The 23179-nt window shown below is 44.4% G+C and overlaps 2 protein-coding genes across 2 annotated transcripts; one reads left to right on the forward strand and one right to left on the reverse strand.

The window, feature by feature from the left end:
• Nucleotides 1-1810: 1810 nt before the first annotated feature.
• LOC136537747 (small ribosomal subunit protein eS26-like) lies at nt 1811-4134 on the reverse strand. Its single transcript, XM_066529707.1, has 5 exons — nt 4002-4134; nt 3825-3917; nt 3204-3288; nt 2979-3109; nt 1811-2095 (listed from the first exon to the last, which is right to left on the reverse strand). The coding sequence occupies exons 1-5, from the start codon at nt 4002-4004 to the stop codon at nt 2009-2011; spliced, it is 399 nt and encodes a 132-aa protein (XP_066385804.1). The 5' UTR covers nt 4005-4134; the 3' UTR covers nt 1811-2008.
• Nucleotides 4135-19190: 15056 nt separating this feature from the next.
• Nucleotides 19191-23069, forward strand: LOC136515757 (serine/threonine-protein kinase STY13-like). Its single transcript, XM_066509264.1, has 7 exons — nt 19191-19504; nt 19595-20085; nt 20727-20859; nt 20951-21146; nt 21560-21684; nt 21903-22061; nt 22612-23069. The coding sequence occupies exons 2-7, from the start codon at nt 19778-19780 to the stop codon at nt 22918-22920; spliced, it is 1230 nt and encodes a 409-aa protein (XP_066365361.1). The 5' UTR covers nt 19191-19504; nt 19595-19777; the 3' UTR covers nt 22921-23069.
• Nucleotides 23070-23179: the final 110 nt, after the last annotated feature.

The following is a 23179-nucleotide window of genomic DNA, read 5'->3' on the forward strand; positions in this document are numbered from 1 at the left end:
TGGTGAGAGCATGAGCTCCTGCTCGACGAGGGACCGGAAGGAGTGCGGTGGTGGCTGTGGTGGTGTTGAATGTGATTGTTGTGAGGCAAGGGCTGATGCCACAGTGAGGTGGAGCAGGAGCAAGTCAAGCGGAATCGAGGAGGGCCATAGCGGCGAAGGCTTGGCTAGGACGTGTGGTAGGGCAAACACGACAAGGATGGTCAAGCCGCGAAGCAGGTCCAAGGAAGCTAGTTGTGCACATAAAACACATTGTGTGGGGAGGGGATGGACCGGAATGGTACAAGAATACATTTTGGGGAGTTGGTCGTGTATTTTTAAAGTACTACGACTGGGATGAGAACTTGGGACAAGTTTAGGGAGCTAAATGCGTAATTCAAGATCTGGATGAGAACTTGAGACAAGCTTAGGGAGCTAAATGCACACTTTAAAAGTTCCAGGACCTGAATGAGAACTCGGAACAAGTTTAGGGAGTTGAATGTGCAATTTGAAAGTACCGGGACCTAGATGAGAACTCGGGACAAGTTCGAGGACCGCCAGTGAAATTTACTCTTTCAAAAAAATCCAGAAACGGTACGGAATGTGGGACGAGGTTTTCGGAATCGGAACGGAAACGGGAAAGATGTTTTTCCGTCCATATTTTCATAATTCTGTATTTTGCCGGAATTTTACTGGATTTCAGTTAGGCCCATAAACCTTGTATCTTGTCCCGAAGGCCCAACACTTGTACAATACAGTCCAATCCACAAGCCTGATGGCCCATGGCATGCCTGCTCTCTACCTGACGGCTCGGCAGCAGTAAAGCATGTGCAAGTATCATCTTTGTTCCTGCTAAGTAAGTATACCTACCTATTTATACTTTATTACTTTACACATATGCGGCCAGAAATAAGGCCCAATATTCATCTGTGCAGCCTTACTAGAAAGGGCGACAAAAACTATTGTATACATAGATAGATGTTCTACAGTTATGATAATGGTATATTAAATTAACTAGTTTATTTTCATGTTGGATTGCATTTATGTCTTATCAAAACTATGCATATTAATGTTATCATTTATTCACGCTAACCAAAATTATGACCCATATAATTGTTTGCATAATATTGAAGGACCCTAAATCCTAATTATCTACATTACTTATGTAATCACTCTACTCAAGTTCCTGACTTAAGTATAATATTGAAGGACCCTAAATCCTAATCATTTGTGAACTTTTTTTTTGTGATTGTGATTTGTGAGTATTAAGATGTTCGGTATTGCGGCCCAAGTTCCCGGCTTCCGACCGTTTCGGTTGAATTTCCGACCGTATTGGTTCGTTTCCGTACACCCGCATATTCCGATTCTGTTTCCAAACCAGTATTTTTCGAACCCGATCCTGTTATTGCTAAAAAATATAAAAACAGGAGTAGAAATGGGGTTTATCCGTCCGTTTCTGTCCGCTGCACAGACGGGCAAGGGCAATTCACAGGTGGAACGGTGAAAGACGTTGCATTGGTCCGTATCCTGGTGTTTGGTCAAAAAATCGGCATCCGGATCTGCGTCTAGCACTTCGCGGTCGAAGTGATAGAACTCTATCGCGTGACCAGGCAAATAATACATTACGGAGTTTCAAAAAAATAATACAATACGGGGCATATTTACCAAATAATACATTACGGGGCATATTTAGTAGAGCTTCGCCAAATGAAAAATGATTGTAGAGTAATTCGTAATGTGATTTGGATTGTCCAGAAGGCATCATGCGACATAACAATCAAAGACCATCGAATGCAAAACTAAATGCAATTGCACCAAGCAACCAGAATCTTCATAGCTTCGTATGGCAACATATATTACGTCGGAAGACAACTTAACAGGACGAATCGATGACAAGAGTGAGAACGGGTCGAACCACAAATTGTACTACAAGTTTAACATCAAGGGGATACAGTAACATTGGTCTCTCAAAATAGGACAAGTCCATTATCCCATAGGTGACAAAACTAAGCCCTGCAACACATTACTGAACTTAGGTACGAGGAGCGGCTGCAGGGGCAGCTGCAGGTGCGGCGCCACCTGGGCGCGGTGGGCCCTGTCCTGGCCTTGGGCCGTCATCCTGTAAGGCAAGTAAACAGAACCATCAGTTTACATTTGTTTGCAAAATAAAACATTATGGCATATTGAGTATGTTTATTCACAAGTCTGGCAAACTAACAGCTATGGCGGACAGAATGGTGATAATCATAAACAAGGGACCATTCAGTCACATTTGATACTAGCCCACAAGGTATCATGTCACAAGTATTTGATTTATATAGTTGAAACTACAAAAAACATGGCACGCTATAACAAATCTTATCAACAACTGAATGTAAAGATGTGAAAATTATATTAAATGTGTGCCTTGAAGAAGTTATGACTGAACAAGAAAATCAGTCATCACATACAAGTCTGCAGTGCACCAACAAATGTTTATTTACACTTTCGTTGACGCATCCATTGCAATTTATATAAAGTGAATGCAACGCCTATAAAAGCGATAATAGCATGACAATAGCACCAAGGAATACTTTCTATTTGGAGATTAAAAAAAAGAACGTTTTTACGTGTAGCACGAAGCAAGGCACTTTAGCTTTATCAAGTTCCAAAGAAACATGCAATACTACAGGAAATGGGACAAATAATGACAGGCCAAAATGTGAAAAATATATTCCAAATTTCCAATGTGTGCATTCAAGCAGTAATGACTGAACTAAATATCAGTCATCACACATAATACTGCAATGCACCAACACATGTTTATATACGCTTTCGTTGACGCATCCATTGCAATATATACACACAGTGAATGCAACGCCTATAAAAGCGACAATAACATGGCACTAAGAGTATGTGGTCGCACAACTTTCAATAGAGTTATCAGGAAACAATCAAGTTCAGACAAAAACATAAGATACAATCGATGTGGTTATAAAGATAAGCATGTGCAAGAATTATACCCGTCGCCTGAAGCGCTGCGGGGGCTCACGGTTCCTCCTGTTCTCACGAGAGCGGACACGGACAATGTGCGCATGGATTGCGCATGAGACACAGTGATGAACCTTCGCGTACAATTTGGGAAGAACATATCCTGTGCAAATGAACATAGTAAGGGCAATTTCTCTAAATAACCTATAATTAGATTATATTAAACTAAATCATGCAAGAAATGATGTCTATAGTACCATCATGCACACAAGCCTCCTGCACATCTCTCACGGCAGCCTGCTCAACAATGTTCCTCACCAAGAACCGCTTGATAGCCTTATCCTGTAAGTACAGCAAATGTCATATATCTTCTACAATATGCACAGTTCAGTTCTTAATTAAGCTATAATATTGCAATGCAAGTCAAAATACGCCTGCGCACATTGTATCTGGTTTCAATATTACCTAGCCACAGTTCATAAAATCTCTATTACGAGAGAATCAAAGCGGCAGAACATAAGGCTAAATGGACAACAGAATTGCAGCTATGCATGTGCATACAAGAATAACATGCTGGGTTCCACCTCAATGCATGTATGTAACTAGAAGTGAAATTGTAATAAATCCACAACAGAAAGTTTGACTATGGGCAACTTAGGAGTTGATTTATCGGAAGTACATGTAACCAAAAAAAAAAAGGTATTCAAAATGTTTGTATACATCGTAATCGTGAGAGCTATCAACCTTTGTAGCAACTAAACAATGTGGCGAACGAGACCATGCAGTACTACAGGTACCAGTACTACTTTCCCTGCAGCTAACAACGGCTCGATTCATCCATCTCAAACAACCACGCTCTAAGGGAAGGGAAGGTTTACCTTAGGGCAGCATTTAGCGCAGTTGGAGCAGCGGATGTACTTGACGTGGCCGCGCCCGTGCTTGTTGCGTCCGCCATTCCTCCGCTTGAACGTCTGCGGCAATCAACCAACAACAAAGGTTAGACAGCAACGGCGGCGACGAGTGACTGAGGAGGGAGATGGTCTCGGAGAGCTCACCATGGCTGGGGGAGCTCCAAGCCGCCGCTGAGGAGGGCTAGGGCTCGCTGCGTGATGCGACGGCGGCGGCTCGAGCGGGTGTGCGAGGAGGGGGCGGAGGAGGCGAAGAATCCAGGCTTTTATAGTCCAGCGAGAACCCTAGTGGGCTTTTATCCTGCGGTGGTTTATTCCTGGGCCTAGTTTTGGGCCTCTAGAAGTGAGATCCAAGATAGACCCATGAAGCAGTTGCTGCAGCCGCAGGGGAAGGAAAAGTGGCCACTCGAAATATTTGGCCCATCTACTAGATAGAACAAGAAAAGGTACTGTACGGAGTAATTTACAGCCTCATGCCCTTTTTTTTGTTTTCTCTTCGTGTGTTTTTTTTTCCCTGTTGGTGTTCGATGAGAGGATGGTTTGCACGTGACATGTGCCACTTGAAAGAAACATCTCAAAAGAAAACCTTCTAGGTTGAAATCTGAAAACCAGTCAGAATTCAAATGAAATCCCAACCATTTCCTGTCACTGTTTAGCAAGAAGATTCCTGTAAATAACACTCGACAAGACGCGATGGTGCTCAGCTCAACGATGACGTCAATGAGCTGTGTGGCCAAGCACACCACGGGCACAGATTGCCCTGTCAAACGGAGAGGAACCCCCAATAATACACAGCGGTATACATGCGACGCACAGCGTATCGGAGACGGAGAGTGGCTGGTGACGCTGCACCTGCACTGAACCTCGCCTCGTGGAAATGGGAAAAGAACAAGTGCATGCGTGACTCAGAAATCACAATAAGCCTGTGCGACAGAAATGGGAAAAAAGGAACAAGATCCGGACAGTGACTTTCCACCAAACATATAATATTATATTATATCATCAGGTTTAAACCACAAGCAGAGGCTTATATGACGCTTATAATACACTCCACTGTGCCGTGTCATCCGATCGGCCTGACCCGACAGATAAACCTTTGCTGAGAACTCCATGTCTTTAGCTCGTACTGCGACTATCACCAAAGCAAAAAGGCATGGCAGGATGATGCCTGCCGCTGCTGTGTGACAGGAGGAGCCCAACGGCGCGCGGATAGAGGGGCAGGAAGGGAGGTAGACCAAGTCAGCTCGCACCTTGGCCCGGCCGGGCCGTCAGTCCGTCGCCACGTGCTGTAGCTGCCCCGGCTGATGTGTGCTGGTTCAGGTTTTATTTGTTATTTTTATTGCTTTCATTCATTCGTCAATCAGATCCATTATAAAGCTCTCAAATGATTTGTTTTGTTTTGTTTAAGTAGGAGTATAAGTGAGGAGGGAGACACTATACCTGTAAATCCTGTGATTTAATTTCTGTGTTACTTACAGTCCACCAGTAATGACAGTTGTGTTTACCTGCAAATTAAACAAACCTTAGTTAGATGCTCACGCATACATGTAGCATCGCCATCGTATCATATACTACGTACGTGTGCCACAAAATGAGTACCGTGTAATAATAATATAAGGTAGTAGCAGTATCTCAAGCCCCTATACTTCTGACCAAAAATCGCCGCTAGCTATGACAAGTGGCGAGTAATCTAGGCCTCGTTCTGCTTACCTTATAATCTGTACTATTTAGCTTATTTTTTCAGCCAGAACAATGTTTTTCTCTCATAACAATTCAGCCACAATAGTGTTTTTCAGCCAATTTAGTCAAGTTTCAGCAAGTCGAACGGGCTAACTTCCAAGTGGTGGCTGTAGACCTAAACTCTCCAAATTTGGGCATGCCTTTTAACAAGAATCGGTGCTCATTTAGCTAGGCCACCAGTAACATGGCTAGGCTACTAGGTTTGGGCATAGACATCTAGATTCGGTGGTCGTTGTTTTGCTCGTAGAGAGTTAGGTAAGAAATAGCCATGTTAGACTTTCTTCGTCGTAGCACTGACGATGATGGCTCCTGCACCCACCACATCTTTCACGCATCATCGTCCTAGCCCCCCATCATCATATTAAAATGTGCGGTATCATCCGTGCTTCCACTGTCACGGAATTTCAGCACGCACACGCAGGTGGACCATCGCGATCGTGTGGAGATCGCATGCACACGGGACGTATCTTCAACTCTCGCGTATACATACATATCCACAAAACTAACGTCTAGTGGTATGTTGTGTAGCCATAGGCCATATCCTAGACTAGACGACGACACTGTGCATTGGGCAAAAGTCGTTGACCAGAGAACGAGCAGCCTGTTCGTTTCTGAAACGATCGATCATGGATTATTACTGTCGACCGGTTTGGAGTAAGAAAAAAATATTATTCTAACTTATAATCTACAATCGTTTACGACCAATCGAAAGTTGAAGGTACTCGTAGCCAACAACGGAGGGATCACGATCGACCTGACAGGTGACCCGACGAGCGCTTGGCATGCATGGCATTGGCAGGTCAACCCCCCTCCGGCACGAGACTTGAAGAAGCGCCACCCTACGCACGCACGGGGTCCGTCCCGGTTGACCGATCGCTCGGGCGCGCGCCAACGACCGACACGGCCGCATGGTTCCGTCGTCTCGACACGGCATGCACCACGGCGGCTCGGATTTTCACCCCGGCCGGATCGAGTCACGTGCCCCGGCGCCCGGTACGTTGAATTCCCCGGCCCGCGCGTCTGAACGCGCAGCAGCCAGCAGACTTGCGGGTATGTTCCCGCGGTCCAGTCCGCACCGCGCGCCGGACCTGCGATCGACCATGTCCATACTCCGCAAGGCTAACCGATTTTCGTAGTGGGAGGGCGCGCGGCGCGGCCCGCGTGCGCACGCGGCACGGGCGGCGCACGGGCCGTGAGGTGCGGGGCAGCAGTGGCGCCGCCGGCCGCGGAGTCACGCAGGCGGCAGCGGGGTCTCGTCTCGCACGGCGCGGAGCGGATCGGAGGAGGACCTGGACCCGCGTGACGCGACGAATTCCTCTCCTGCCCCGCGAGTCCGCGACGTGGAGGGACGGACAAAAAAGGGGCGGCGACTGGGGTGGGGTGGCCGGTAAATTTTTAAAAAGGCCGAAGGAACGATGGATGGATGATTCCGCGTGAACGGAACGGTGCTCTCCGTCGTTGGCCTAGGTCCAGTGGGTGGCTAGTGCGGTGCGGGAAAAGAGGGGACGGGGACGGGGACGGGGACGGGGACGGGGACGGGGACGGGGGCCTAGGTCCAGTGGGTGGCTCGCTCGTTTCCCTCGGCTCAGGCCAGCGCCAGTCAAATACGCCGCCCACTGAGCTCGAGTCTTTCCTGAGATAACACAAAGTGCAGCGCAGCTGTATTTTAATTCCCTCTCCCTTCAACCGGAGGGGTTTGGCTAATAATGGTCCACCGTGCAATCGCCCCCGGCTCGGCCGGCACGACCTGCGTGTGTACATTTTGGTGCTGGTTCTATGCGTGGATATGATAGTCCCATGCATCACCTAAATTGCTCAAAAGGAGTTCACTAGCATCTTGTTGGTGTGCGTGTACGCTTTCCATGCGTATATTCATAGGTATGTACAGCACCATGCAGCTCATCGACGTTTTTAATTTGTGTTGCAATCCATGAGGATGCAAGTGGGGTTGTACCCAGATAACCCTAAAAATTAAGGCTATTTGCGGGTTCACGAATAAACTAGCTTAATTCCTAACAATCCATCGTCATAGGCTACAAGGCTTGCAAAATTTAATAGATGGAACATTCTATATGAAGGAAAGCACCCGATGGAATCTTTTCTAGAATCTTTAGTCTCTATTGTCAGTTTTCCTTTCTACTACCATGTTTCCTAAAAAATGGCCTGTTGTGACCTCGCTATTAAGTAATTTGGTCACGCTGCGTACATGGAAGGAAGGAAAGACATTTGGACCACATGGCAAAAGGAAAAACATTTTGAGGGCGTCCAACCAAATGTATACTTAGTGTGCAATTGTACATACCATTATAGGCACCTTCGTATATGTAATAGCTTTAGGAAAAAAAAACGGAAGGCTCTTAGAAATATGTCCTTGGATATTAAGTAGACATGACCATCGAATAAGTTCCACCATGATACATTGGCTCAAGGTTGTACAAGCAGGAAACTAGGTAAGAAAAAAAAATACTGACGGGGCCATTTGTAAAGCCTTTTGGGCCTACTTTGTGACATGGGGAGCTACATGTTTTGTTCACATTTTTCTTCTATGCATATTGACACGGTACAATCGATCTGTTTTCACACATTATACCGTTATCATATCCTCTAAATATTTCACATAGCTTTACATGGTGTTGACGTCGGAAGTGATCCGAATCAAACACCAATAGGGCCTTGGACGCCCGGGCCGCTACGGACCGAATAACGCAGTGAGGATGTCACTCTTTCGTGGTGAAGAACGGAGAGATTTACAAGCAAACCACCAAAGGATAACCAACGTGCTTATGTGACGAAGAACCGACTAGTTTTCAGGCAAACTAGCAAAGAAACCGTCGAAGCTCTCGTCCGGGAGGGACCCCGTCAGGGCAAGGACGTCGCTGAGTTGCCCTAGGTCGGCCGGCAAGCCTACGGCGCCATCCTTGATCGTCGAATCAAAGGATGAACAGCATGGGGGTTGGAGAAGAGGGTAAAAGGGTTGGGGTAGAGGTAATAGATTGATTTATTTGTCGATTGGATAGATGGGAACTCAATCGGCCATGATCCTCTCATATATATAGAGGGGGATGGTCTTATTCCAGTAGGAAACCTCTCCCAACCTTATTTTCCAAGTTTTCCACGAGTTTGGAACAGTTCGGATCGGAATCCAAAAGGTCAGATCCGAACAGGATTTTCTGTCAGGTATGTCGAAAGTCCCGACTTGTGTCGGAACTCCCGATAGTCGGAACTTCCGACTTTTATCGGAACTCCTGGCATAGGGATAACCCCAGACACCCGAGCAGATTTCTTCAGGCTTCCCGGAAGTCCTGACACCCATCGAAACTTCCGACGGTCGGAAGTCCCGACTTAGGTCAGAACTCCCGACAACGAGGCATCTTTCCGAGGGCATAACTTCTTCATTCGGACTTTGAATTAGACGTTCCATATATGTTTTTTGGCCGTCTCAACGAGAGGAACGCAATGGTGAAGTCCATTTCACATTTTGACAACTTCACAAAATGAACATTTCTGGTTGTCAACATATGCCCCTTATTTTTAGGTGAATGATGCATGAACCTGAAAACACTTATTTAAAACCAAACAGCGACGATACCCATCTCATCGGCTGCTTAGTAACTAAGAGCGATGTATACATCGACCATTTTTTCTAAGGGCGATACATGTATCGGCCATTGTTTGGTAAACACTTAGGCTTCTTACCAAACACTTGGAAAGTACCTTTTCAAGTACCTTCCGTTGAATGCTCTCGTGAGACGTTCATCTTGCAATGTCTCTAGCACATATGAATTTCCGAATATAACTGTGACCACTTTGTAAGGACCTTCCCAATTCGGTGACCACTTGCCAAACTGATTGCTCTTCGATCCAATTAGTAGTATGGTTTTCCACACCAATTCTCCCACTTGGAAGGATTTGCTCCTGACTTTTTTGTTGTATGCTTTGGCAACTCAAGTTTTATCTTTCTCCATTTCCTTGAGAGCTTTTAATCTCACATCAGTCACCTCATCAATATTATTCATCATCAAATCATGATACACAACAACTGATAAATCATTTTGTTTAGCAAGCCTGTATGCATCCAAATTCACTTCGACAGGCAACACGGCCTCTTGGCCATATACTAACTCAAAAGGAGTAACCTTTGTAGTACCATGCCTTGAAATGCGATGTGTCCATAGAGCCTCAGACAAAACTTCATGCCATCTCCTTGGATTCTCCTCAATTTTTTTTTGACGAGCTTGATCAAAGTCTTATTACTAGACTCAGCTTGGCCATTGGCTTGAGCATAGTATGGAGATAAATTGAGCAACTTGATCTTATATAATTCGACAAATTCTCTCACCTCTTTAGATACAAATGATGTCCCTTGATCTGTATTTAATGTTTGAGAGATGATGAATCTATGAATAATATGCTCAGTGATGAACTCAATTACTTCCTTGTGTGTCATATTCTTCAAAGGAACTCTCTCGGTCCACTTAGTAAAGTAATCCGTAGCAACTAACATAAATCGGTGTCCCTTCGAAGATGGGGGATATATTTGGTCAATGAAATCTAACCCCCAACCACAAAAAGCCCATGGTTTGATGATAGGATGAAGCACAGCAGCAGGCACAAGCTGAATATTTCCAAACTTCTGGCACTCTTAGCAACCTTTGTAGTAGCGAAAACAATCGGCCATCATAGTAGGCCAATAGAAACCGGCTCTACGCAATAACCATTTTATCTTCAGGTCCGATTGATGCGTACCATAGATGCCTTCATGGACTTCTCTCATAGCCACTCTTGCCTAATCTGATTCCAAGCACTTAAGCAGCAAATCTTCGGCGGTTCTTCGATAGAGTTCATCATTATGTAATACATATTTGAAAGCACTCCGTCGAACACTTTTATCAATTTTGGCACTTGGACCACGTAGATATCTCAATAAGGGAGTCCTCTAATCTTCTAAATCGGCCCCAACATTACTAGAAATTATATCGGGCCGATTTGATAGCTTCTTGGGTGAATTGACCGGGCTGGTCACAGAGGAGTCGGCTGAGCCAACAGGGCCAGTAGACTTAGCCGATTTGGAGGTGTCAGCTTGGCCGACTAGGGTAGTCGGCTTAGCCGACTTGGCGACAGCAGAAGAGTAGTCGGCTGAGCTGACTCTGACTTGGTTAGTCGGCTGAGCTGACTTGGTTAGTCGGCTGAGCCAACTGGGCTGTACCTACACAAGAAAAAATTGAAATCTTCATGCATTGGCTATTCTTGAATATGGAAATTATGTCCACTGACATCATAGCCAGATGCTTGTTGAGCTAACATGTTGGCCTTTTGATTTTCATGCCTCAAAATATGCCAAATTCGAAATTCAGCAAAATAATCAATAACGTCAAGGCAAGCATCAAGGCAAGCTCTTAGTGATCCTTCTAAACATTGAAATTCACTAGCAACTTGTTATACCACTAGCAAGGAATCGCCATAGGCTTCAACATGTTATACCCCCTGGATTGCAATATGGCCAAGCCGAATAAGAAAACTTCACATTCGGCTCAAATACTGGTGTAGATATAATTTTAATCGGCTTGATATCTCCAATAGCACCATTATGAGAAATAATGATTATGCCAACACCTTGGCCTTATTTGCAAGCCGACTAATCACATTGTCATATCCATGAAGTAAATCAAAATGCATATATCATGCCCCCCGGGCCTTAAGGCCATCAAAGTAAATTTCATGGGGGCTTTCTAATAGCACGATGGTTGCAAGCATTCATCGACTATATTTTATACTAAGGGTGATATCAAAATATCGGCCATATGAATTCATCCACATAAATATGCATAGCCGAAATAAAATATTTTAGCTCTTGATCATTGATAAGTAAAATAATTTGGCAACCCCCCATAACATAAAGATCCACACCAAGGATCAAAATAAGGAGCTGACGGATAACCATGCATACCAGGGGATGAATTCCACATATGCATAGGCAGAGAATACAAATAATGCCATGACCAATGATTTTGATGATTTGGTGCAAACCTCCAACTTGGCAATTATTTCTTGAATCTCCTCTCTTTTATTTTTGTTGCACCACTTGCTTGAACATCATCCTTCTGGGCTTGAATACTTCCTTTAGGAACCCATGCTAATCCTTTTCCCTTCAGCTTCTCCGCACTAAGCTTCTGTAACTTCTTCTCTTGCTACTTTGGTAAACTGACTGAGCATATCGATTTTATTTCTGTTTTAGACAACGGCAAATCTTTCTTGATTTTGGGCACTCCTACCTTCTTTTGTTCAGATTTGGCACCTACAATATCAATAGATGACTTCCCCACTTCTTTGCCATCAATAGCCAAAATTTTCAGCAATATAATCGGCTTTTCAATAGTTAAATTCAGATCTGAACTCTTCTTCTTTCAGCCATCATACTTCACGCGGTAAACTTGCTTTACCGCTTTCTTCTTTGGTTGAGCTCCAGACCGATTTTGAGCAAAACGGTCTTTACAAGATGATGATCTCTCTAAATGTCTAGGAGCTGCATACTCTACATGTCGGATACCAGAAAAAGGGGTACCCCAAGCAAGAACCGAAAAGCTGCTTAGACCCTAAAAAGCAAGAACCAAGAGAACAAATAAGGTCTCGGCCAAAATCTCCGATTCGCCCGAGGCCCCCTCGCCGAGGCCTCGGAGGAAGCAATGAATCTCCGATTCGCCCGAGGCCCCCTCGCCGAGGCCTCGGAGGAAGCAACGAATCTCCGATTCGCCCGAGGCCCCCTCAGAGGAAGTACTAATTCTCTGATTCGTGCGAGGCTGGCTCGGCACCAGCCCCGCGACCGCCGCTTTGACCAAACTGCTCTGGCTGAACATCACATCCAATCAAAGCGCTCAACTACTCCGACAACCGCACGACAGCACAGTACAGCGAAGTGGCCGACTATACGTCAGTCGCGTCAACACCCTGCCATCTGCGACGGGACGAAGCAGGGGTTACCGACCACTGTGCTGCCTAACTCCTGCACCAAGGATAACGTGACGTGGGGAGTCAGGGCTGGGTCCCCATAACCTTGGAATCAGCGCACCAACCGCTCCATCTCGCCCGAGACCCCTCGACAAGGCCTCGGACTCACTGATCCCGCTCCATCTCGCTCGAGACCCTCCAGAGGGGCCTCGGACAAACTGCTCGTGCTCCACCTCGCCCGAGGCCGGGCTCGTCCCGCAACCTCGTCGTCTCTGCCTCAAACGTCTCTCTAGCAAGTTGTCACATTCAATTAATGCGCCCAGCTGCACCCACTACATAAGCCACGATCGGCAGTGCACTACTACAGAAGCGATGGGACAACGGTCAAATCTCCTTTTTTCCATCCCTCGCTGACAATACAGGTACCATACCCTGTAGACGCACGTCCCGCACTGTTCCGCCTAAATCAACTACGAGATGGCCGCCGAGACCCCGCATTGTCGCTTCTAAAGGCCTCTGCACAGCGGGCCTCGGCGCGACCAGCCGCCAGGCCTCGGTACTTCACAAGTCAACAAATCCACAGGAGCGCAGCATGTCGCCTGCCCAACCATACTGACTAGACTTCTACGGGAACTCCCACGACGGCACACTGCCCCAGGAGTAGAGTACGTCATCAAATAGTCCTTTACGCATAGTTCTCTCATGTACGCTGGCTTCCCCTTGCGGCTATAAAAGGAGATAGCCAGCACCGTTTCGGGGGGGCTCGGTAATTCATATTTCCCCTCGCAGAGACCTAGGACGAACTCTCTCTCGCCTAGCTTGTAACCCCCTACTACAAGCACCTCGGTGCGAGGAATACAAGAACACTCTCTCAGACTAGACATAGGGCATCCATTGCCTGAACCAGTATAAACCTTGTGTCTCTTTGCATCACCATCTAGAATCGGGAGCACGCAACACAAATTCACTCGTTGGTTGAGGACCCCCGGTCCAAAATACCGACACTACATATCCAGGCCTCAAATATGGTGGAACATGTGTATCTTCATCAAACTAGCCCTAAGATGAATAAAGATAAAAATATGTGGGTTGTGGTCCATACGACATGGGAATTGGCTGCATAAAAGGAGAATATGTTACTGCTGCGTGAGGTTTATCTCCTTACTGATTCCACTCTCGAGACTTATGCTTTGGAGGCAATTTTGATGAATGGACTTTCTTTGGCCGCTTGGTGACATTTGCTTCTCCTATCTTCTCATATTTAGCTAGAAGTTTCTCGAAGCTGAGTTTTGGCCTTTTACTTCTTTGTTTATCATGGTCTTTACCTCTATTAGCTTTACGAGCATCCTCATTCTCCCCATCTTGACAGAAATGCTCTAAAGAAGGATCCTTAGCCGATTCCCCTTGCTCAACGAGATCAATCGGCTTTTGCTTTGGTTGGAGAGATTTCAGCTGCCCCCAGTGCCTTCTGGAACTGTGATAACTTTGCTATCCTCTAGAATATCTTCTATTTGCAATTCATCAACAACAACCTTGCCTTCACTTGAGGGCTCCACATCTCTCTCTTGGGCATTCAAGCTTTGAGCTTTGAGCGAATCGGCTAATGCAAGCCGATTCGAAACCTGTTTGCCATCAAGATTAATTGAATCCAATTGGTCTATGTGTTGAGCTTCAGAAAATCTCAATCGTCCTTTATGAATGGCCGATTGGATGACTCGACGAAACATATTGCAATCAGAAGTATTATGATTAGATAAATTATGCCATTTGCAATATGTAAGCTCTTCTAAGTTTTGAATAGATGGCAAAGCATTATGATCAATGATTCTAATAAAAATATTCTTAAGTAGGATATTAAAGATATGATCACAAGAAGTAAAGTCAAAGGTGTACTTTGATTTCTTGAGCCAATTCTTTTGTGGAGTCAGCTTTAAAGCTAGACAAACAAATGGATCAAATTTATTATCAATCCATTCGGTCACACCTTTGCAATTGCTTACAAGAAGCTTTAGCTTTGATGAATTACCATTATCGGCCTTGCCATATGGAACAATGTCTTAGCCGATAGAATCTAAATTTATTTTATCATCAATAAATAAATTGTTATTCTCAGTCGGTCTATTACAATAATTAGCAAGGATATCTCTAATAGATGCATAAATTTAAATAGTATGACCAGATTGGAATTTGAGCAAAATATTTGTGTTTTCTACCTTGTTGATCATGTTGGAAAAGTGCACGTCCTTGATTTGCATGATGTTGCTCTTCATCTCCAGAGAATGATCAATAATAAGTGCCGAATCATCCGAAGATGCATCGACAGCTGCCGAGACCGAGAAAGTCGGCTTAGCCGACTGGAAATCGGCTAGGCCGAATTGAGCACTAGCAAGGGCAGTCGGCTTGACCGACTAGGAAGTTGGCCTAGCCGACTTAGAGAAGGCGGTATAGGCAGTCGATCTAGCTGACTCAGGGCAGACAGCAATTGGCTCAGCTGACTTTGAAGTCGGCTCAGTCGATTCTGAGTAGGCAGGCAACCCTCCTTTGTTGCTTGTAGGGGCTTGATTTCCATCAATGATGTGGTAATCACTAGATAAGTGTACAACCCCTTTAGCTCCTAAAAAATCAAGTCTAGCTGGTTTATAGCGTTTTCCATGTTTTCTGTAGCAAGACTTGTTTTTTGAGATGTGATTGATTCAGAAAGGTTATTGTATTGTTCGGCTTTTGTAGCCGAACCTTTGCTTACATCCGAATCAATTCTTTTTTTCATGCCCACTAGCAATCCTCTTTTAGCCGATGACTCGACTATGATCGGCCTTTTCTCTTTAGTCTTTCCAAAATATTCATAGAATTGCTCCTCTAATTGAGACGGTGAGCCAATAGTACATTGTGGCAAAGATGTAAACCATGCAAAGGCAATACCGGTGAGAGATAAAGGAAAATTTCACACTCTCATATAGTCTTATTTACCGGCAAAACCCAGCTGTGAGAGATATATACTAATATGTTCTGTAGTGGTTTTATCATCTTCACCACTAAATTCATAAAAATCAGGTGCCCATCAACCATTAAGAGTTTTCAAGTAATCATAGTATAATGGGTACGGTCTATGATAAGTGGGCACCTTTTATTTAGAGGAACCATATGGATTCCTAGCATGGGCGAAATCTTCATCGATTCGGCTTGATTTGAGAGCAACAAATGAAGCCGAATCATGATTGCTTGCAAGTGCACACATTGCTGAATTTTCATTGTTTCGGCTACAATTATTAGCAATATGTGGAGCCGAATCACGAGTTTTAGCACTCGAATGTCTTGCTAAAATTTTACTAATTCGGCTATGGTCATGAGCGAAATACAAGCTGAATTGTGGGCATTGATCTTTGCATAAGGTGCTGAATTTTCATTGATTCGGCTATGGTTACTAGTAACACGTGAAGCCGAATCATAAGTATTAGCACTTAAGCACCTTGCTGAATTTTCATTAATTTGGCTCGAGTTGGGAGTAACATATGGAGCTGAATTATGAATAGGAGCATTGGCATATGGTGCTGAATTTTTAGAGCAATTGGCTAAATAATTAGCATTGTTATAGCTAATTTTCTCATTCATCAGCATGTCTTGCGGTGGAACCACATATTGTGAACTTATAGACGATGAATAACAATTTATGTGTTGTATGTTGCTAGTAGCTCTAAACTCGAAGAATTTACAACATGCAACGGCTCTTGACCATAATATTCATAATTATGATGTATATGATGAGGAGCATTAGCAAAAGTATTAGCCGATGTAACATATCTAGTATCATTACAGCTAGCAACACCAAAATGAGAGCTCATAGAACTTGCAAAATAACTATTAAGGTCATAAGATGCATTTGCAAGTTGTACCTCAGGGTGATTGTAGTGATATTGTGATGCAACACCTTGGTACTTCATGACTTATAACTTGACTGTCTTGCTGAATTTTCCGATAAGCAACGTAACTTGTTGTAAAATCGCAAACAAGATCACAAGGGGTCAAAACTAGATGCGATCGGCCTTTTGGGCCAGATGCAACGGTAATGACGAGCTCAAGAAGATAGATCAATGAGTAAGGCTAGGTCAGAGAGATCAGCTATAAAAGATAGCTGAACCAATCGTCCCCAGCGGAGTCGTCAAAAAGTGTGTTGACGTCGGAAGTGATCCGAACCAAACACCAATAGGGCCTTAGGCGCCTGGGCCGCTACGGATCGAAGAACGTAGCGAGGATGTCACTCTTTCATGATGAAGAACGGAGAGGTTTACAAGCAAACCACCAAAGGATAACCAACGTGCTTACGCGACGAAGAACCGACTAGTTTTCAGGCAAACTAGTAAAGAAACCGTCGAAGCTCTCACCTGGGAGGGACCCCATCAGGGCAAGGACGTCGCTGGGTTGCCCTAGGTCGGCTGGCAAGCCTAGGGTGCCATCCTTGATCGTCGGATCAAAGGATGAACAACATGGGGGTTGGAGAAGAGGGTAAAAGGGTTGGGGTAGAGGTAATAAATTGATTTGTTTGTCAATTGGATAGATGGAACTCAATCGGCCATAATCCTCTCATATATATAGAGGGGGTGGTCTTATCCCAGTAGGAAACCTCTCCAAACCTTATTTTCTAAGTTTCCCACGAGTTTGAAACAGTTCGGATCAGAATCCAAAAGGCCAGATCCGAACAGGATTTTCTATCAGGTATGTCGGAACTCTCGACTTGTGTCGGAACTCACGACAGTCGAAACTCCCGACAGTCGGAACTTCCGACTTTTATCGGAACTCTCGACATAGGGATAACCCCAGACATCCGAGCAGATTTCTTCAGGCTTTCTGGAAATCCCGACACCCGTCAGAACTTCTGACAGTCGGAAGTCCCGACTTGGGTCGGAACTCCCGACAACGAGGCATCTTTCCGATGGCATAACTTCTTCATCCGGACTTCGAATTAGACGTTCCATATATGTTTTTTGACCGTCTCAACGAGAGGAACGCAATGGTGAAGTCCATTTCACATTTTGACAACTTCACAAAATGAACATTTTTTGTTGTCAACACATGGCATTATTGATGCATTATCTATTAAATTGCTATATACAACGCCTTTATCATTGTAAATGCCTTAACACATTGTAGCCGGAAATCTCATTTATAGCGCATCATTATTCTACCCTCTAGACAATTCTATGTAGCTCTGCATGTGCTATGTAGAAAAGTACAAATACTAATACTGCAATTTGCAAACCTCTTTGCCCTATATCCATGACATTGAGGAACCACATGTTTGTTCGTATTTTCTCCCTTGCCTCTTGAAACAACACTATCAACGCGTTTTCTCACTGTATAGTTATCTCATCCTCTAGGTATTTCATGTAGCTTTATATGGCATTACTAATAGGCTTGCCATTACACTATAAACATATCACATTTTTATCATTCTACGTGCTCTAATATGTTGTAGCTTGTACGCTATCTCTATCTTATCACCGTTACCTCCTCAAGATCGGCCTATGTAGCTCTACATGCATCATGAATTTGTTTTATTAAGATATTATCATACCACTTACCATTTTATGCGTTTTCACGTGTTGTAACCGTCACATTATCTAATGTATCATCGTTCTCTCCTACAGATTGATCTACACGCTACACACATTATTGATATGTTTTATTAAAAATACTATCCTTCCACTTACCATTTTATGTACCTTAACATGCACTAGACGTGTTCTCTCCATCGTATCGCTATCCCATCTCCGGTGTTGCTCTATCTAGCTCTACATGTGTTATTGACCGTTCTATCCATTTTACATTCCTTACCACGCTGGAGTCAAAACGTATCTATATCACGTCATTGTCCTATCCTCTAGATTATTTTATGTAGATCTATTCTTTTTGTCGATTTTTATTAAATGATTATCCAGTCACTTACCATTTTACGTGTATTATCATGTACTAGATGATGTGTTATCTCTATCTTATCATTGTCCTATCCCCTAACCGTTCTATGTAGCTTTACACGCACCACTGATGTGTTTTATTAAATCATTATCTTGTTGTGTACCATTATACATGGCGTAAACGTGTGATAACCAATGTGTTATCTATATGTATCTTTATCCTACCTTGTAAACGGTTCTATGCGGCTTTTCACGTAGCATCTACTTTTTCGGCTACATAATTATCCCAAACCTTACATCATTTTACTTGTCTTAACACGGTAGCCAATGTTATCGCTATCATATCGTGTCCTATACTCCAAATCATTTTATATAGCTTTATACGCCTTATTGCGTGGTATGTAATTATCGTATCCGTTGTTCTATTCCTCGTGCCTTGAACCCTTGATGTGTGGTAGCCAACTTGTGATCTCTATCTCCTATCACTAGCCAGGGTACCATTTTCAATTTTTATGTGAAGGATACACCTATTTCTCAAAATCGTGAAAAAGAAACCACCCCACGTGGAGCACCAAATGCAGCAGATCTTGGGGTACCTAGTACGGTGCCTTTGGGCAAGAGATATTTTGGGCATGGGCGCAATCTGTGGTACGAACACGGGGGGGCATGCCAATTCACCTACCGGCTGCCTGCTTCCTGCTTTGGCTTTGCTTTAGCCCAGCGACCTTCTATAAAAAAAGCTGTCCACTGCGGTTCACTCTGCTTCCCCCGATACCTTCTCCCCCCGACTTTTCCTTCCCTTCCCTTCCCCGCACGACGAGTGACGACGACCATCCCCCAACCCCACGCCGCGGAGCCGCACCAAATCTCACCCGCATCCTCTAGGGTTAGGGTTCTGCCCGCACCCGTGAATTTTGTTGCGAAATTTCTCATTTCCTGAGTTGAGAATCGCAGCTATCCGCTCGGCTCGTTGGGGAAATCGGTTATTTTCGTCCGGCCGTGTGTGGGCTCTCTGAAGCGTTTGGGCTGTCGGCTATTTCCTCCCGAGGTTTTTAGGTAAGAATCGAGGCTCTCTGGAACGTTCGGGCTGGAATTTGGATCCTTTTCTGACAGAAATGTTGCGGGATTTTTTTTTTGTGGGAAAAGGTTTAAAAAATCGCCGTCGTTTGTTCATCACGCGGCTGCGAAACTTTAGCCGGTGGTGGAAGTTTCGTGCCCCGGCGTGGCCCCCGTGCTCCGATTCCTTATCACCTGCGCGCACCCTATGAGCGCGGGGCGCGCGGGCTGGGGCTCCCGCTGCTCGGGCACGCGCGCGGGGTGCCCGTGTTAATGCCTCGGCTGTCCTGCAAGTTCGCGGACCCCGACAGCGCCGTTTCCTCAGCGCCGGCGGCGGTGCGCCGCGTGACGATGAGCTGCGGCAGCGACGGGTGCCGGGACGGTGGCAGCAGCGGCAGCGAGGAGTTCAGGCGGCCGCGGCCCAGCAAGGTCGCCGCTGATGATTCGGTGGCGCCCGCACGGAGCTCGGATGCCGCGGCGCCGGCGTCCTGGATCGACAGGAAGCTGCTTGTCGATCCCAAAATGCTGTTCGTTGGGGACAAGATTGGGGAGGGAGCTCATGGCAAGGTCTACAAGGGGAAGTAAGTAAATATGTTTCTGAGACGTGCATACCCGTTCTATTTTTTCACATGTATGTCCAAGTCATAGCTACTTTATCAACTGGGATGATTTTGGAGTATCTGCTTTAGCTGCCGTTTTAGTTCTTCTCGAATTAAATGTGTGTTATGCACTAGACCCTTGCAAAAAATGGCTATTAGTATGCTTCAAATTAATTAGTTTCTCAGGGTGCCCAAATCCTCCAGCTGTCCTCCATCGGTTATAGTATCACGCAGATTCATGCCTGGTACTCACTTCAGGCTTCCAATATTTTGTTGAGATTTTTAGCATGCAGGAGGATTTTTTTAATCAAAACATTAGTCATGAGCTGTGCCATCCTTTAGGACCTTGGAGGAAATGCTAGTCATGACGGCAGTAGAGAGTATACCTCCAACAATCTCCTCTCCAGAGAAATACCAATCTGTCATAGATGACCGTTGGTACCATCTTCACATCTTGGTACCATCACAAGTTCAGATGACATTCTCTTCACATGAGGAAACTTGTGCCATCTAATTCATCATAGCGTTTCCCTAAACTTATTCGACCAGTTTCTTTTCGTTTGCCTTTTGTATATTTATTAAGTCATATCAGTGATCCTGTTTTTCTTGTATGCTTCAAATAGGTATGGTGATCAAATTGTAGCGATAAAGGTTCTTAACCGTGGCAGTACCCCTGAAGAAAAAGCAACACTTGAAGCCCGTTTCATTCGAGAAGTAAATATGATGTGTAAAGTGAAACATGAGAATCTTGTCAAGGTACTTCCTGGTCTGAATGTTATGCTTGTGTGGCTACACAAATTGTCAATTCTTTTGGGACCTCCTCATAACACTTTATGCACTCCTGCAGTTCATTGGAGCTTGCAAGGAACCATTGATGGTGATTGTTAGTGAGCTACTACCAGGGATGTCACTGAAAAGTTACCTGCACAGCATTCGGCCTAGCCAACTAGATACACACACTGCAATCAGCTATGCTCTTGACATAGCTCATGCAATGGACTGTTTACATGCCAATGGCATAATACATAGAGACCTGAAACCTGGTAAGGATGCTTAAGCTATTTGACTTTTGGCGTTCTATACTTTGATCCTTTAGTTGCAGCTTTCGGGTCTCTGTATGTCCGTTTGAGTGTGTTTTGTATTGCCAGATTATGGTCGATCTTTAAATAGATTATCTTTAGCCACTCAAAATTTTCAGTGAGGTGTTTGCACATCTACTTATATGTGTTGTCATTTTCCCCACTTATTGTAAGACCTACGGGATATGCATTTGAATATTCCCAAGTCTATATCAGCATGACAGCACCAGCCTTAGTTTCCTTCTCATGGTTCTACTTCAAAATGTTGCAATCTGTTTAGTCTTTTGCTTTGCTTCCTTGACCTTCTTGGTTCCTCTAGTAGTTGGTGTTTACGTTGCTTTAAATCCCCTATACTTATTTTATCGATATTTGTGCAGATAATTTATTGCTTACAGCAAATCGTAAGAAACTGAAACTTACTGATTTTGGACTTGCACGTGAAGAAACTGTGACTGAAATGATGACGGCTGAAACTGGGACTTACCGATGGATGGCCCCAGAGGTTGTAAACACTATTTTCTGCATTAACTTAAAGCTAGTGCAATTACATGCTGAAACCAAAACCACAGAAATTTTTTGCTCCTGTAGTAATGTGCTAGTCTGCTAGCTGTATCATCTTTTGATGGTTTTTGGTACCATTTATTTTAATAAAAAAAAGAATACTCTGGTACTGATCTGTGCAAAGGGTAGCTCATATTCTTTCTTTATGTGATTGTGCAGCTATACAGCACAGTCACACTTCGACGTGGTGAGAAAAAGCATTACACAAATAAAGTGGATGTGTACAGCTTTGGCATTGTTTTGTGGGAATTGTTGACTAATAGAATGCCATTTGAAGGCATGTCAAATCTACAAGCTGCATATGCTGCTGCTTTTCAGGTAAGGATGAAAATACTGTTGCCCATACTTGCACAAGTTAGTAACGCCTTCTTTTGTGGATAAAACTGTTAGCCTCTTACTACTAGATGCTATGGCCAAGAAATTGTTTGTGCTTGTATGCTTAAATTCCTCATTGAAGGACTTGCTTGCCTGCCTAAAGTGTGAAGGCTAAAATGTTAAACATTAAATGACAAAGAATTGTTTCCAAAGAAGCATTGTTTTGAATTTGATGTTGTCATGGAAGGAAGTTTTGGAATTTCAAATTCTTAGCCTTATGTGTCGTGATGATGACTGGTCTGCTGAATTTGTTTTACATACATCATTTGGAATTGAAGAACTAGGCGTTAACATATCGTGATAGTATCATCCAACTGGTTTACATAACATCAATGCCGCTCTTTAACAAATCTCTCCATTTTATCTGTAATACTTCGAACAAGCTCATACCTATAGTGGCCATTTTTTACATCATTTTTCAGTTGCAGTACACTGTTGTTCTCGGTTGCAGTCTACTGATGTCGATAATATCTTCTCTTGTTTATATCAACAGCAAAAGCGCCCAGCTCTCCCTGAGGAGACCCCCCAGGAGCTTGTGTTCATAGTACAATCATGCTGGGTCGAGGATCCTGCCATGCGACCCAGTTTCAGCCAGATCATCCGAATGCTTGAAACTTTCCTGATGACAATACCTCCGCCTCCGCTTTCAGAACCAAACGAAGACGAGGAATCGGAAGAAACAAGGTCGTCACTGAGCAGTAGGAGCTCCTCTGGCTTCTCGCTCGTTTCTCGCGCGACAAGCAAGCTCTCGGTCGTCCGCCACCTCTTCGCCTCAAAGAAGACAGGCAATGGGAAGGCGTGATGCGCCATGCCCTGAGACGTTTTCCTTCGGTGCTGTAAAGATGCTAGCCTAGGTGATGCGTAATACAAGAGGGAACTTGTTCAGTGTAGAGTAGCTGTTGTATTGATGATGATACAAAAGGAAAGTTGAAGCGCAACTTTTGCAAGCTATGTATAGCTCGCAGCTGCTTTACTGGAATCTGTCCATGCTTTGCCTTCGAGCATCCATTCCCTTCACTGCACTGCATGTCTGCATAATTGGCGCCACTGCAATGAAACGA

This window comes from Miscanthus floridulus, chromosome 2, assembly GCF_019320115.1.
Source record: "Miscanthus floridulus cultivar M001 chromosome 2, ASM1932011v1, whole genome shotgun sequence".
In the NCBI taxonomy this organism is placed as follows: domain Eukaryota; kingdom Viridiplantae; phylum Streptophyta; class Magnoliopsida; order Poales; family Poaceae; genus Miscanthus; species Miscanthus floridulus.

Bases quoted from the DNA above. Each gene is read 5' to 3' on its own strand.
- LOC136537747 (XM_066529707.1), bottom strand. The intron at 3,289-3,824 runs GTAAACCTTCCC...CTGTACTTACAG, and splicing joins GCGCTAAATGCTGCCCTAAG to GATAAGGCTATCAAGCGGTT. The intron at 3,110-3,203 runs GTACTATAGACA...TCATTTGCACAG, and splicing joins GGAGGCTTGTGTGCATGATG to GATATGTTCTTCCCAAATTG.
- LOC136515757 (XM_066509264.1), top strand. From the start codon at position 19,778: ATGCCTCGGCTGTCCTGCAAGTTCGCGGACCCCGACAGCGCCGTTTCC. The intron at 21,685-21,902 runs GTTGTAAACACT...GTGATTGTGCAG, and splicing joins ACCGATGGATGGCCCCAGAG to CTATACAGCACAGTCACACT. The intron at 22,062-22,611 runs GTAAGGATGAAA...TTATATCAACAG, and splicing joins CATATGCTGCTGCTTTTCAG to CAAAAGCGCCCAGCTCTCCC.